Source organism: Psammomys obesus, unplaced genomic scaffold (genome assembly GCF_907164565.1).
Source record: "Psammomys obesus unplaced genomic scaffold, mPsaObe1.curated_primary_1811, whole genome shotgun sequence".
In the NCBI taxonomy this organism is placed as follows: domain Eukaryota; kingdom Metazoa; phylum Chordata; class Mammalia; order Rodentia; family Muridae; genus Psammomys; species Psammomys obesus.
The window spans coordinates 792316-808135 of record NW_026594311.1 but is presented as its reverse complement, the minus strand read 5'-3'; the positions used below and the strand labels follow the sequence as shown (position 1 = coordinate 808135).

At 39.9% G+C, this 15820-nt stretch overlaps 1 protein-coding gene and 1 pseudogene across 6 annotated transcripts in view; both read left to right on the top strand.

The window, feature by feature from the left end:
* The window catches only part of Mast2 (microtubule associated serine/threonine kinase 2), a 161096-nt gene that overhangs the window by 98676 nt on the left and 46600 nt on the right, over window positions 1-15820 (top strand). For all 6 annotated transcript variants that reach the window (XM_055618483.1, XM_055618482.1, XM_055618481.1 and 3 more), the window contains exon 5: window positions 13616-13707. In XM_055618483.1, the coding sequence (XP_055474458.1) occupies window positions 13616-13707 (92 nt within the window). The remainder of the gene's footprint in view (window positions 1-13615; window positions 13708-15820) is intronic.
* LOC129685069 (60S ribosomal protein L36a-like) lies at window positions 2009-2352 on the top strand (annotated as a pseudogene).

The window sequence follows — 15820 nt, the reverse complement described above, 5'->3', positions numbered from 1 at the left end:
GTGTGTGTGTGTGTGTGTGTGTGTGTGTGTGTGTGTGTGTGTGTGTGACAATATGTGCCTTTGCACATATATATTTAAAATACAATAAGGAACATGCAATACAGACTATGTGTAACGCAAGCTTAGACCCTTTCACACCCTAACGTAATGCATTCAAGAATTAGTTCCTGAATGATGTATACTTCCTATGGTGATATGTATGTATATACACACATATATCTCAGGATATACGTTTAAGTTAGTAAGTTCATAAATACTGCCACCTGACTCGTAACCTTAACTTACATTTAAGCTGTTGTTCTACATATTTGCAGCACAAATATCTGGTATAACAAAAATATATAAGGATTGTGTTAAATGAGAAAGCCTCTATTAAGCTCATGAAACAATCCAGTTTGAATTACAAAAGAAGTTATGTAATAAGTAATAGAGTAATATAAAAAATATACAAGAAGAACTGGAGAGATGGCTCAGATTTAAGAACACTGGCTTCTTTTTCAGAGGGCCTCAGTTCAATTCCTAGCACCGGTGTGGCAGCTCAGAACTCTTTGTAACTCAGGGGATCCAGTACCTTCTTCTGTCCTTTGGAATCAGCCATGCATATGATACACACCCATACATATAAAATTTAAAATCTTAATTGGAAATACATATATGTATCTGTATATACATAAGGAACTCTAAACTACCCAATAACAGTAAAGCAGCCCTATTTTTTTCTTTAATTTTTTTTTTTAAGTTGGTAAAGGAGAATTGGGCATGTAGCCCCAAAGATAAAATGCTTGCCCAAAGTTTAATCGCCATTATGGATAAATGTATTAACTAACCTGATTAAGTAAACTGAGTAGATGTTTTTGGTTGTTTGTTTTTGTTTTTAAGACTATTTCTTTCTGGAGCCTTGGCTGTCCCGGACTGGCTTTGTAGACCAGGCTGTCTTTGAACTCAGAGATCTGCCTGCCTCTGGGGAGTGTTAGCATTACAGGCGTGTGCCATGCCCAGCTGAGTAGATCTTTAAAAAAAAAAAAAAAAAACACAAAACAAACAAATTGGTCAGTAGCTATATTAAAAGTATTTTTTAAAATGTTCTTCATCTCTATTACAGAATGCAAATAAAAACCACGATGAGCTCTCATCTCGCACTTGTCAAATAAGAAATTTGAGAGACTGTAAAGATTAAAAGACTGAATGGTATCTGCATTGCTGACTTACCTGCACCAACCAGGCATTTCATATAGTGCCTGGGAGGAGAGTCGGGGTCCAATCTTACATTGTTAGCTTTGTGAGAAACCTTATTATCAAAGACACTGGCTAGTAACATCTCAAGGTGATACATCCTCACTTCATGAACTCTTGTCTATCTTCTCAGACCCCTAACATTCTTGAATTGAAGAAGTATGATATATAGCAATTTTCTTGAATGGCAGAATTGTCATTACTGTGTCTTTATCTAATATGTTAATGAAAAATACCCAGGCTGGTAACCCAGGAGATAATGAAAGAATGGTTGCTGGACAGAGTTTAGACATTGCATTTACTGAGGAGTCAGTTAAGAAAATGATTGACAGAGGAGATGCCTGGCTCTCCATTTGACTTGGTCTGTGGTTCTAAACGGGACTGTTCCAACAGGATGTGCAATTGCCCTGCACAGTCATCCCCTGTTTATGCTCAGATAGTGTGCCCTCCAAACATCAGTATTTACTGGGAAGCACATGAAGGGCCAAGACAGCTGAATTTCTTAGCGGTGATCTTCCAAGTCTGAAGAGTTGAAAGTATATGACGTAGGGGCTGGAGAGATGGCTTAGGGGTGAAAAGCACTGGCTGCTCTTCCAGAGGACCTGGGTTCAATTCCCAGCACACATATGGCAGCTCACAACTGTCTGTAACTCCAGTTCCAGAGGATCTGAAACCCTCACACCAATACACATAGTCTAAAGTTTAAATAAAAATTATGTTTTAAAAGAGAAGTTGACTTAGATTTTCTTTCTGAGCCAGTATCGCTCCTGTGAACATGTTGAACATTCATAAGACCCACAAGAAATGTGGCAAGCACTAACCCCACAAAGTGACAGAGTTCAAGAAGGGCAAGGATTCTTTGTTTTCACAGGGGAGGGGAAGTGGCATTATGACAGGAAACAGAGTGGCTATGGGGGGCAGACTAAGCCTATTTTCCGCAAAAAGACTAAAACTACAAAGAAGACTGTGCTGAGACTTAAGTGTTTTGAGCCCAACTGCAGATCCAAGAGAATGCTGTCTATTAAGAGACACAAGCATTTTGAACTGGGTGGTGATAAGAAGAGAAAGGGCCAAGCAATCCAGTTCTACAGTGATTTTGTTATGAAGACAATAAAATAAGATCATGAGCTTTTTAAAGAAGAGGAGGAAGAGCTGACTCATGGGCTGGAGAAATGGCTCAGAGGTTAAGAGCAATGTCTGCTCTTCCAGAGGTCCTGAGTTCAATTTCCGACAACCATGTGGTGGCTCACAACCATCTATAGTGTGATTTGGTGCCCTCTTCTGGCTTGCAGGTGTACATGTAGATAGAGTACCCATATACATAAAATAAATAAATAAATAAATCTTTAAAAAGGAAGAGATGCTGAGTCAGATAAACCAAAAGTGAAAAAAGCTGGAAAAGAACTAACAAGGAGGATGGAGAGGTGGCTCAGTCATTAGGAACACTTGCTGTTCTTCCAAGAGAGCATGGGTTCAGTTCCCAACACCCACATGGTGGCTCACAACCATCAGTAAATACATTCCCTAGGAGTTTAATGCCTCTCTGACCTCCAGAGGTAAAAGGCACATAGATGGTACATACTTACAGCCAAAACACTCATATGTATAAAATCTAAATAAAATTTAAAAAGGATGAACAGGTAATAGTGATGAAAAGTGCTAAGTTGTAGAGGAGCAGGACAGCATCTTCCTGCCGTGAAGATGGCTGCTGAGTAGGGGACCCTGGATGATGGTTATAAATGTTGGGGGTGATCAGCTAGAGACGGTCAAGATAATGAGAAAGAGGCTGAGGATACAGAGGACAGCTCTTGAGCACAGAGTGGGTTTAGAAGTTATACCTCATTATTCTGGAGGCATTCCGTCCTCTTCCCTAGTGCTATTTGTTCTCCTTGTCCTTCTCACATTTATAAAATCTGTTGCTCTGAGCTTAGCTCCTTGTTTATTATCTTGAACACTTCCAGTAAATAGTTAAGTCTTATTCTGTAATTTTTGCTTTTATTTTTGATGCATTGTTCTTACCTAACAATAAAGTGAATTTTAAAAATTAACTGATAATCTTTTTTCATTCAGGAAAAAGGTTTTTTCCAATCATTTCAGTAGTTGCTTTCTCAACTGCAAAGGCAATCTCATTTAATTGTAGCTCCAAAATGCAGCTCTGAGTTAGAGGCTTTATGCTTTATGGCCTGATCAGCACAATTGTTAACAATGGATTTTTGTGAATAAGTTGGTATTTCAATGCATCTTCCAGAAACATAGCTTTGTTTTCTAAAATTGATACTATATTTTCATACCTGCTATCTAGAACCTATTTTCTTAAGTCCTTATTAAATCAAGACCTTAAGGGGACAACAAATGAAAGATGAAAAATAATGTAGAGCAAAGAGAACCACTGATATGTACTGTTGGTATGAATGTTCAGTTAAATCAGCTATTTTGGAAAACATTGGTTTTGTGTTAGAGAGATGGTTTAGCAGTTAAGAGCACTGACTTCCAGAGGACCTGGGTTTGATTCCAACTATTCACATGGTGGTTCACAACTGCCTGTTCAAAAAAAGAAGACAAATAAGACACTTTTTATTTTTTAAAAGAGGAAAAATGAGGTTCCTCAAGGAACTAATTAAAATAAAATAAATGCTTTGAAAACTAAATATTGAGGCAAGTCTGTCAATAGAGTACTTAGCTAGTGTCTTAGTTACTTTTCTTCTGCTATGACAAAGCACTATGACCAAGGCAACTTAAAAAAGAAAGCATTTACTTGAAGGCTCACAGTTTATAGTGTTAGGGTCCATGACCATCATGGTGAGGGACATGGCAGCAGATAGGCAGACATGGCACTGCAGTGGTAGCTGAAATCTCATATCAGATCCACAAGCAGGGTAACAGAGAGAGAGAGAGAGAGAGAGAGAGAGAGAGAGAGAGAGCTTGCAAACGTTAACTGGGAATGGCTTGGACTTTTGAAACCTCAAAGTTCCCTCCACCCCTGGTGACACCTACTCCAACAAAGCCACATCTCCTAGTTCTTTCCAAACAGTTTCACTTATTAGGGACCAAGTATTCAAATATATGAGCTAATAAGAGCCAGTCTCATTCAAACCACCCTGGCTAGCCGAATGGAGACCTGACTGGATTTTCAGCACTGTATAAAACAGGTCTGGAACTCAGGAGATAAAGACAAGAAGATCAGAAAGGATTTTAAGATCATCCTCCGTTACATAAGTAAGTATGAGGTCAGGGCTACATGAGACCTTACACTCCCTCCTAAAAAAAAAAAAAAAAAAAAAGTAACATTGCTATTTGTAAGATTGGGGGTTTAACCCAGTTTGGTGATAGAACAGTTGCCTAGCATATATAAGGTCTTTTTATTTCACAGTTTTATTCATATATCAAAACACATTGTACCCTAGAAATGCATACAATGTTAAAAGTCTGGTCCATGATCATGTGTTAGAATTTTATTATCTCTATATTCTCTTATCTGGAGCAGCTTTGCTTTCTCAGTGTTTATGTCCATGACACTTTAGAAAACCAACAACCAGGCCAGATGGTGGTGCCATACACCTTTAATCCCAATACTTAGCAGTAGAGGTAGGCAGATCTTCATGTTCAAGACCAGCCTGGCCTACAGAATGAGCTTTATTACAGCCAAGGCTACACACAGAGACTCTCTCTTGAAAAACCAAGAAGGGGGGGGATCACCACAGTTATTTAAAAAGAACATTCATCTATTCAGCTTGTCTAATGCTTCATTAGGATTAGATTCATGCAGGAATATCATCTAATCAGGTTACACAAGCTTCATTTTTTATACCATTGTTATGAAGTTAGCCTTGATGATTTGAATAAGGTGATGACTGCTTGTTTTCAGCGTAGCTAACTTAAGAAAAACTTTTAAACATTTTAAAATTTATTTGGTTGAACACGCAGGCCACAATACCATATGTGGAGGTCAGAGTTCAATTTGGGAAGGTTGATTCTGGCTTTTTCTACCATGCTGGTTCTAGAGATAAAATTCAGACCATTTGGCTGGGGAGCAAACTCCTGTATCCACACAACCTTACTAGTGATTTTAATCTCTTCCTAATTGACACACATTTTGTGAGAATTTTCTTGTAAGGTCCTATCCTCATTTTAAATTATCCTTATCAAAATTCGGCCCATTGAGCTGGCGATGTCGCCCAGTAGCAGAATGGCTTGTTTAGTATGTTCAAGGCTCTGTGTTTTAGAGCAAGAATCAGTGAAAGATAGATAATAGATAAATAGGTAGGCGGACAGACACACGCACACATACATACGTAGACAGATACGTAGACACATAGATATATAGAATAGTAACTTTGCCCACTGATTTTTAGTGTCCATTGATGATTTATGGCTTTAAGTATATTATTACATTACTTGGATTGCTCAATAATACTTTTCCACTTTAAAAAACTTTTTTCCTTTGGTTAATTTTTTTTTTTTTTTTTAACTTTATCACCAAAACCTAATAGATTGCTACTTTAAGTAATGTAATTTTTAAAAATATTTTTAAATTTTATTTTTTTTTTTACATATATGGATGTTGCCTGCATTGTCTGTGTACCACCTGAGTGCTGTGCCCATCAAGGGCACAATAACTGGCATTAAAAACAGTTGTTAACTGCCATGTAGGTGCTGGTAATCTAACCTGGATCCTGTTAACTGCTAAACCATCTTTCAGCCTCATAATCTGTTAATATCCTTATATATGCTGGTGCTGAAGTTATACCATTTGGGCCAGAGGAGTTCCTTCATGTTGGTTTCTATGTCTTTTTGATATATAGTATATATGTCATTCTTGTGAAAACAGCTTTTTTTAGCCTTATATTCATGTATGGCTTATCTTTTACATTTCTTTTACAAGCCCTTTTATTTAGGCATTTCTGTAGAATGCATATTTCTTGTCAGTGGGGAATGTTATTAAAAGAAGTTGCTGATACTTGCATATACTGTTTTTAGGTAATATGTGCATGTATTATACATATCTTAAAACGGTTGGCTTACTTGATACCTCTGCTTTTAATTCTAGTTCTTCTAGTTTTCTCTGTTTGTAACTTCTGTTTTTGTTATTCCTGTTTTTGCTAATGAGAACCTTGACTCTGTTGTTACAAACAAAAATGAAAATCCCAACTGTTCTGTCTTACCAATAAAGACTCAGGAGCCAGATGTTGGCATGAAAACCGAAGCAGAGAAAACACCCAGCTGACCTTCCTCCTCATCTCAGGTCTGGATGGAAAAAATCCCAGAGGGCTCACCAGCTCAACTGACAGTCCAGGAGGAAAATGCCAAAAAACTAAAGGCCAAAGGCTTGCTAGTTCACAGCCCAAAAAGCCAGGGAGCTGAGGAGCTGAAGCCTAAGCTAGATAGAGCCAGAGCTTGAGCTAAAAGCCCTTTCTTCTCCATGCTGTCTTGAATACCCTTAACTCAAAGCCCCTCCTATTCTTTAATCCCTGTTGGGTGGTTTCTTGACCTAGGGTTAACTTTGTTAAATCCTTCATACAGAAAGCTCTTGGATTAAAGATGTGTTCTAGGGCAGCATGAACCACACCATAATCACCTGTTTACAATAAAAAGTTCTTGGATTAAAGGTGTGTGATTGGGCTCAACCACACCAAACAAGAAACAGGGTTTTACAGTTCACAGTTTTGGGGTTGACAATGGGATCAAATGTCCTGCAACATGACTCCAGTTGTCCTCAGTATTGTTCCTTAATTTATTATTATGTTTTTTCAACTGACAACTAATCTTCTGTACATGTTGACCATGTGTTGGTGCAGAGACTTTCTTTCCCTCATTGGTTGCCCAGCACCTCGTGACACACCCACGCCATGCTCTCTAAGCAGATACCATCTCAACATATTTGTCCACTCCTGTCGAGTACCTCCCTGCCTTTCCAAATTGAATTACTAAGGAAGGGAGGGGAGGAGAGAGAATTCATAAGTCCACTGAATGTACCACGAGTAAGTGGGGGTGTTGCTTGGGGTTAGCGGGCTTGAAAAGGGAGCTTTTAATAGGTAATTTGCATATTATAGCACAGCAGTTAGAAGTGACCTGGAGTTTTTACTACATTTAGAGAAATAAGCAATTTTTACCATGCTCTATGTATAGAACATTTCTTTTTCTTGGAAAAGAAATTTTATTTCATTTCATTATTATTTCATCTCATTTCATTTCATTTTGAGACTGGATCTTACTATGTAGTCTTGGCTGGCTTGGAGCGCACCATGAAGACCAAGCTGGGATAGAACCCAAAGAGATCTCTCTACCTCTGCAGTGCTGGGATTGGACATATGCACCAACACACTCAACTCAAACATTTCACATACGTGTAATTGTTGCAGTATTTTGATTCTGGCGTCTTTCATTTGGGGTAATGATTCTAGAGTTTAATCATGTGGATGTTGTTTCCTTTTGGGACAGATAGTATTTTATTCATTTATCAGTTGATAGACATTTGGATTGTTTCTGACTAGGACTATTACACATGCATGTGATGTTTCTGTGACCTTTTGTATAAACTTTTTTCTGACTTCTCTTCCTCCTTTCCAAACCAATTTCTATCTTTAAAAAATTTTATCCTGTCATCATATGTGTGTTGGGGAGGGAGTGCACAGGAGAATGTCTACAGAGGAAGTATTGGATGGTAGATTCCATGGAATTGATAGAGGTGCTGGGAACCAAACTCTCATCCTCTGCAAGAACAGTAAGCACTCCTAATTGCTGGTCATCTTTCTAGCCACTGTCAGAAAGAGGACAAAGAGGCTAGTTAACATTAGATTTTATTAAGACAAGAATGCTTCCTAATGGGCGGCTTAATTCAAGGAGCACTGCCAATAGCCTTGGAGGAAAAAGGAATTTTGTACTTCCCTCTAGATTCTCTGATTGGTAGCTCAGAGTGAGGAGGACTCTGCCTACCTGTTGCTATGAAAATGCATTCATTTGTTTAAGATTAGAAACATTGACCATGCTGGAGGCACTATTTCAGAGTGACAAGAATATCTCTTGGGGATTATTGTAGAGAAGAAGAAATAGGCACTTTTTAACAATTTAGTTAGCTTGTATAATATGTCAGAAGATAAGTGCTTCTGGAAAGTAAAGATAATGGAGAACAGGCCTGGTATCATAGGGAAATGGGGGAACGAGTAAGAAGTTTTTGCTGTGTATTGCTGAAGAAGAAGGCATCATAGATACAGGGAACAATTAGTTAACACATTGCACCTACTACCTTCGGGAGGTTTTGAGTGGAGGAGTGAAGTTACATAATTTAAAGAGGTCACTAGTGGGATAAATATGAGAGGGAGGAATGCAGAGAGAATATTGAAATGATCTGTGTAAGAGAAACAATGCATCAGTGGCAATTACTTATAATGTTTAAATAAAATACCTCCTTTATCAGCAAGAAGTGGCACATTTTCTGCTATGTGCATACCTTAGCAATCTTTTTTTGTTTTGTTTTGTTTTTCAACACAGGGTTTCTCTTGTGTAGCCTTGGCTGCCCTGGACTCTCTTTATAGACCAGGGTACACAGAGATCTGCCTGCCTCTGACTCCCTGAGTGCTGGAATTAAAGGCGTGCACCACCGTGCCCATGCCCAGCTTCGTATCATTGTCTTAACAAGGACGACATTTTGGTTATTACTGCTTGGCCTGAAATTGCTCCAGGTTCTCTACCTTGTTTACACTGAATGAAACAAAAGTGGTCTTTTCCTGACCCTAAAGAAACTAGCCAAGTGCTCAAATAGGGACCAGACCTCTGGGATTAGAAATCCAGAGGTGCTTAAGGATTCCACAGCAGAGTGTTCTGTCCACACTGTGTTGCTTCATAATTTAATGGTGTTTCAGGGACTGCATGGGGTGCCTGAGGACCTGCTGCCACTGTCCATCAAAATGGCCACAGTGAGGCATGTAAGATGAAGTGCCAGGCCTCTCTCTGACTGGCTAGATTTTCGTAGTTAGTAGCAGAGCATCAGCTCAGAGAACTTTAGGTTAGTTGCAGTTGACTTAGTATTCCTGACTGTCCACACACCACGTACCTTCTTCTCAATCCTCTTCTCATCCTGGGGATGTGGCTAAAGCCTATTGAAAGGGAAAAGTTAGCCAGTTCCTTGTTTTGGATCTCAGCTGATCATGGCATCTGTACCAAAGCATCTGACCTTTCTTCTTTCTCGGGTAGCTGTTACAGATTAGCCAAGTGAGATTATGTGTACCTTTGTTACAAGGCATGTGGCCTAGAAACATGATCTTTAGTGTTCTATATTTTATTTTAAAGTTTAAAGAAGCAAGTGTAGTTCAAATCAGTTATTGGTCCTGTAATTTTCATGGGATTTTCACTTTTAGATAATAGTAAGCTTCCATAAAATAATTTGATTTACATGTAACATATAAACATTATTGTCTTTATTTTAATTCTTATAGCAAATCATACTCATCTGTTCATTCAGCAAACGTTTGAGAGCCTACCTTATATTGTTTTAGGCCTTTACCAACATGCAGTAAACAAAGCAAACATAAAAGTCACTGTCTCTCAAGCTCAGTCTAATGGGAAAACAGACACCAAAATGGACGTGTGAGATAGTGTTGTATGATGGTAAGCACTGTGGAGAAACTAGTAGGAGAGGAGGATAGAGTTTGGGAGGGTACAATTTTAAATGAAATGCTTAGGGCAGTGGTTATGTGCCTATAGCTCACAGCCCCTTTGGGTCAAACGACCCCTTCATGGGGTCGCCTAAGACCATCAGAGAACATTATGATTCATAGCAGTTATGAAATTTAAAATTACAATTGTGAAGTTACAATGAAATAATTTTATGGTTGGGGTCATCACAACATGGAAAACTGTTTAAAGGGTCGCAGCACTGGGAATGTTGAAAACCACTGGCTTAGGGAGAAATTCATTAAGATTGTATTGAGCAAAGATCTGAAGGAGGTAAGGAACTGAGCTTAGGTACTCTCTGGGGAAAACAGTATAAGCAAAGATAATGTCAATTGCAGCAGCCTTGAAGCAGTGATACTGTTTTTCAGATTCATTGTGTGATTTAACAATTCCCTCCTTGTTATGGCTGAGTAATCTTCTGTTGGATAGAATGGTTTGTGTGCTGTGGTTTATCATTCAGGTATTAGTGGTTGCATTTTTGTTTTGGGTTTGTGTTGTTTGTTTGTTTAGTTTACTTTTTCTATCATAAATAAATAGCATTGTTAAGCTCTCTTGTTTCATCCGTTCTGATAATAAGTAAATAATTTAGAACATTGATACTTAATGAGAATATTGGTTTAGTCTGGGTTACTGTTGTTTTACATTTCTTTTCTGTTCAGCTCAACTGTACTTCTTTTTCTGATTTTTTTTTTTTTGAGAGCCTATTTTATTTTCTTTGTTGACGTAACTTTTTGTTTAAAATTTTTAAATTAATTTACTATTGTGTGTGTGCCCGTGCATGTTTGTGTCATAGTATACATGTAGAGGTCAGAGGACAACTTGTAAAGAGTCAGTTCTTTCCTTTCACTGTAAAACCTAGGGGTTGAACTCAGGTTATCCTGTCAGGCATTGCAGCAAGCACTTTCACCCACTGAGACACCTTGTCAGCTCTCTTATTTTTTGTAGTATGTCGTATTAATTTATAGTACAATAAAATTGTACTTTGTCATAGTTTACCCTCATACCATGTCATATTTAATATAAGAGCTTTGAAACAGCATACCTTTGTTTCTTCTCTCCAGTTTCAATGCTATAAATTCTAAGATAGTCAACAATTCCTTTAAAAATGTCCTTTTAGATGGAGCAGAGTTTTAGGGAATGACAAACCAATGACTGGCTCACCTTGAGATTCCATGGGAGAGAGTCAGCCCCTGTCACTGTTGATGATACTCTGCTATGCTTTCAGACAAGAATCTAGCATAACTGTCTACTGAGAGGTTTCATCCAGCAGCTGAATGGAAACAGATGCAGAGACTCACAGCCAAACAATAGGCGGAGCCCTGGGAGTTTTATAGAAGAGTGGGATGAAGGATTGAGAGAACCATAGGGGTCAAGGACACGACCAGAAGTTCTACAGAGTAAACTAATCTGGGCCCTTGGTGGTTCACAGAGACGGAACCACCAATGAAAGAGTGAGCACCGGCTGGACCTACACCCCGACACATAGGCAAGATGTGCGGCTTGCTCACCATGTGCGTCCCTAACAGTGGGAGCAGGGGCTGTCTCTGACCCTGTTGCCTGCCGCTGGCTCCCTTTCCCCTGACTGGGCTGCATTGTCAGGCCCCAGGGGGAGAGGGTGCACTTAGTCCCACTGCAACTTGAGGTGCCAGGATGGGTTGGTACCCCTTGGGGACCTCCTCTGCTCTAAGGAGAAGGGGGTATGGGAGAGGTTCATGAGGGTGGAACTGGGAGGAGAGGAGGGGGAGGGCTGAGAGTAGGCTGTAAAGTGGTTCAGTAAATAAATAAGGAAAAAAGAAAAATAAAGTTCTTTTAAAGTAGTCTGACAGGAGCATGAGGTTTATATTTATGCACGTTTCTAACGGCTTCTTTTTGTAGTCGTCCAGATTTGTACCTACTGTAACTTTCCTTTGGTCTAAGAGGCTACATTTAAGTAATTTTGTGGGTTTAGCTTTAACTTATTTTTGAGAAAGAGTCCCCTCACACAAATTTGTTTTATGTGTCTATAATGCCACATGTGGATGGGTTTTTTCAGAGGCCTGAAGAAGGCATTGGATTCCACTTGGAGTTGGAGTTACAGACAGTTATAAGTCACCTGATGTAGGTGTGGGAATTGAACTCAGAACCTTTAGGACAGCAAAGTGCTTTTAACCATTTTCCCACCTTGCCAGCTTAAGAAAGGGCCTTGTGATGTAGCCCGGGTTGCCTGTAACTTGTGATCCTCCTACTTCTGCCTGGTGGAAATATTTTAGGTGTCAGAGCAAAAGCTCAGTCCACAAAAGCAAAAATAAGAAATAGGAATCCACGAACTGAAAAGCTCCTGCACAGCAAAGGAAGTAGTCAACCATGCTGAGCTTTTTTATTGTGTCTGTTGTTTGTGCAGTGAAAGGCAGAGTTGGCATATGAGGAAAAGGGGATTGACTAAGGATAATTAATATGTGAATTAGGTTTTTAAAGAGACATCCAGCCGCATTTAAACATAGCAAATATTTTTCTCCATATCGTTATCATTCTCTGGGATCTTGTGTCTCTGTCATTCAGATCTCCGTTCAGATCTACTCTCAGGAGTCAAACCTTCTCTAGGTGTGTAACTGCCCCTGCTCCCAGCACAGTCTTTTCTTTTTTCTCTCTGTCCTCCTCAACAATTTTTCTTCTCTCTTTCTCCCTTCCCCCTCCTTCCTTCTCTCCTCTCCTCTCTCCCTCTCCTCTTCCCCCCCCCCCCCCCTCCCCCATAGCGCTAGTCATTCCAGATACAGACCTTATTTCTCACTACCTTCCTAGTATCTGGAACAGTGCCTAGGATGTAAGAGGTAGTCTATTCATTAAACATACATTACTATCAATGGCAAACTTCCCTATTGTCTTTTTTGTTTGTTTGTTTGTTTGTAGTTAGACAAACTCATTTAATAAGTAAATGCCAACAGCCTGCACAGAAGGATCTGGTCAGCCATGGAAAGGGGTTGGGAAGGAGTGTGGATGGCAAGCCGGCCAGCAGTGTTCTTAATGCCTTTTTGTTTGGTTTTCCTTTCTAGTGCTTTAAATAAAAGATAGGCTGGCTTTAAAATACATTTGTAAATTCTCTTTAGTAACAAATATTATGTAAAATGGCTTTTCATCATGATTTAAATTTCTCTGACCGTAGGAAAAACAAGCTCATTGTTAACCTGTAAGGAAATTTAGTTTTATTGAAACAACTCCAAAATGAGGATGTTAAGTAATGCATCCATTAACTATTTGTAAAAATAAAAGTTTAACAGACTGTGTTGATGAGCTTTATTTTTTAATGACAAAACACTGAATTTGTGAAGTCACAGGGGGATCTTTTTGTGTGTTTGCTTTGTTTATTTGTGCTGATGCTCAAACTAAGAGCTTTGCATGTGCTTGAAGAGTGCCTTGTACCAGCCGATAAAGCAGTGTTTTGACACATGCTAATTTCCAAATTGAGTTTACAGTTTAGAACAAGATTGTTGCCCCTGCTCTTGGGTTTCTTTGGGAAGCAAGCTTAATTAACACTGGAGAAATTGAAGTCAAGACATAAGTCGGGACTGGCAAAAGGTAGACCACATTGAATTATGAAGTCTTAGTGGTTCGCATAGCAGTTGCTGAGCAGTGACGTTTAAAGCATTGTATTGTTCAACCCAGGGAAGCATGCTACTACCATTCAAAGCCCTCGACACACTTACAACTGACATCTGGTTTTTGTTTTGTTTTGCAGTTGTCGGACAAGTAACCGCAAGAGCTTGATTGTAACCTCTAGCACATCGCCTACACTACCACGGCCACACTCCCCACTCCATGGCCACACAGGTAAGTGCTTGCAGAATTTTAAAAGCTTAATAAAACATGTCCATAGACACCAGCTTTTTTTCCTACTTATCACATTGTGGGTTCAGCATTATCTGACGAGTGAGTATTATTAGGCTAAAGTGTTGAAAGGTACCTGTCGGAGCCAAGGAACACCGCAGAGTCACACTATGTGACCGATCTAGAGTAAGAGATTTACTGGGAGAGGAGGGAGGGCTAAGGACCATGTCGGAATGGGGGTGTAAGAGAGGGATAGAGACATACACACAGAGACTGAGAGACGGAACAAGCAAGACGGAAAGGGAAGGAGAGAGAGAAAAAGAGAGCATTGATGTCCAGAGGGAACTTCATTTTTATTAATTACAGTTTATTCACTTTGTATCCCCCCTGTAGCTCCCTCCCACATCTCCTCCCACCCTCCCTCCCTCTTCCCCACCTCTGCCCCTCCCCAAGTCCACTGAAAAGGGAGGTCCTCCTCCCCTTCCTTCTGATCCTAGTCTATCAGGTCTCATCAGGAGTGGCTGCATTGTCTTTCTCTGTGGTCTGGTAAGGCTGCTCCCCCGTCAGGGGAAGGTGATTAAAGAGCAGGCCAATCAGTTCCTGTCAGAAACAGTCCCTGTCCCCATTACTGTGGAACCCCCTTGGACACTGAACTGCCATGGGCTACCTCTGTGCAGGGGTTCCAGGCAGAGTGCACTTTTAATGAATGCTCTTGTCGCTAGCAACTCCTGGGGCCAGTGGGTGATAACATAAGCTGCTGCCACTGAGTTGCTGGAAGGGAACCTGGCGGAGCACCGAATTCACAGCACACATGGAGTTCGTGGCCTTTCTTGCTCTCTGGGGCAGTGTGTACAGTGGCCTTTGACTCCTTGTTATGTACATGACTTCTACTCTTGCACATCTCCTAAAGTCCCTGTGTCTTCTGATCCATAGCCTCTGTTCTATTGTTGTGTGACAAATTTTTTCTCTGGAAAGACACAACACATCTATCTGCTTACTCCAAATAGGGATCCCATGACAGACCAAAATACAGATATCTCCAAAGTCCACTTGGTGAGCCAATGAGTTGTATTGTGGTTACTTACAGGAGTAGCAATGGCTCAAAGACAGCTGCTTCACCCAAGTCCATCCCAGCACAGGTGACAAAGGCTGGGAACCTGCAGCACACTGGAGAGCCTGCAGGCAGCTCAATAGGTTGGAGAGTATCCCTTCCAGGTGACCTAGTTGATTTAAAGCTCTTGCAAGCAGCTCTGCTGGTTTTTATTTCTTTTAGGCAGCTGGTATGGTCGCATAATTGTCTTTATGGCTCAGCTAGGTTGAGAGTCATTTTTTATAACTTGTCTTTGTTTGAGAGACTTTCAGCTTTTATTGTTTCCACTAGCAGGGAGGACCCTAGTGGATCTGGTCAGTTTTAGTGACTTCCTGGAGCTACTTGAGTTGTTTACCTTCCTTAAAGAATTTCTCTTCAGGATGGAATGTTTTGATCCTGGAGGAAAGTGTTACACAACACCTACCATGCCCAAGAATAAGTTCTCACAGAGGCTTTTTATACCTTATAAGACTCCTGTTAATTTTTTCTTTTGAGAATCAAAGGAAACAAAAACATGAGGAATGTTTGCTTAATATTGACATTGATTTTACATATTAGAACTTAAGCCCTCATGACTGTGTAGTCAATCTCAATTCCATGTAGAATATGAACTTTTATAGTGAAGCTGGTTTATTTGCTTCTGATTGAGGGAGATATATATTTATAATGAGGTTTGCACTAACCCAGGCCTGCAATACTTCCTAGGAGGACAGAAGACCTTATTTGACTTAGCCAGGTATTTTGTTCTAGGCTTGTATAACTGGAGTCAGACCCAGCTTTTCTGAAGGAACTGTGGAAGTATGCTTTTTACAGCAGAGCCTCTTCACGTAGGGTTAATGGTCATGGAGCAGGCTTGGAATGAGAAGTCATTGCTTCCTGGATTTCCTAATCCCGGGATGCTATTATCCTAAGCCTGGCCCTTTGTTTGTCTTTTAATAATAAAAAGGGACATTTAAATAGTGAAATAAGTGGATCAGACTGTGTGTGTGTGTGTGTGTGTGTGTGTGTGTGTGTGTGTGTGTGTGT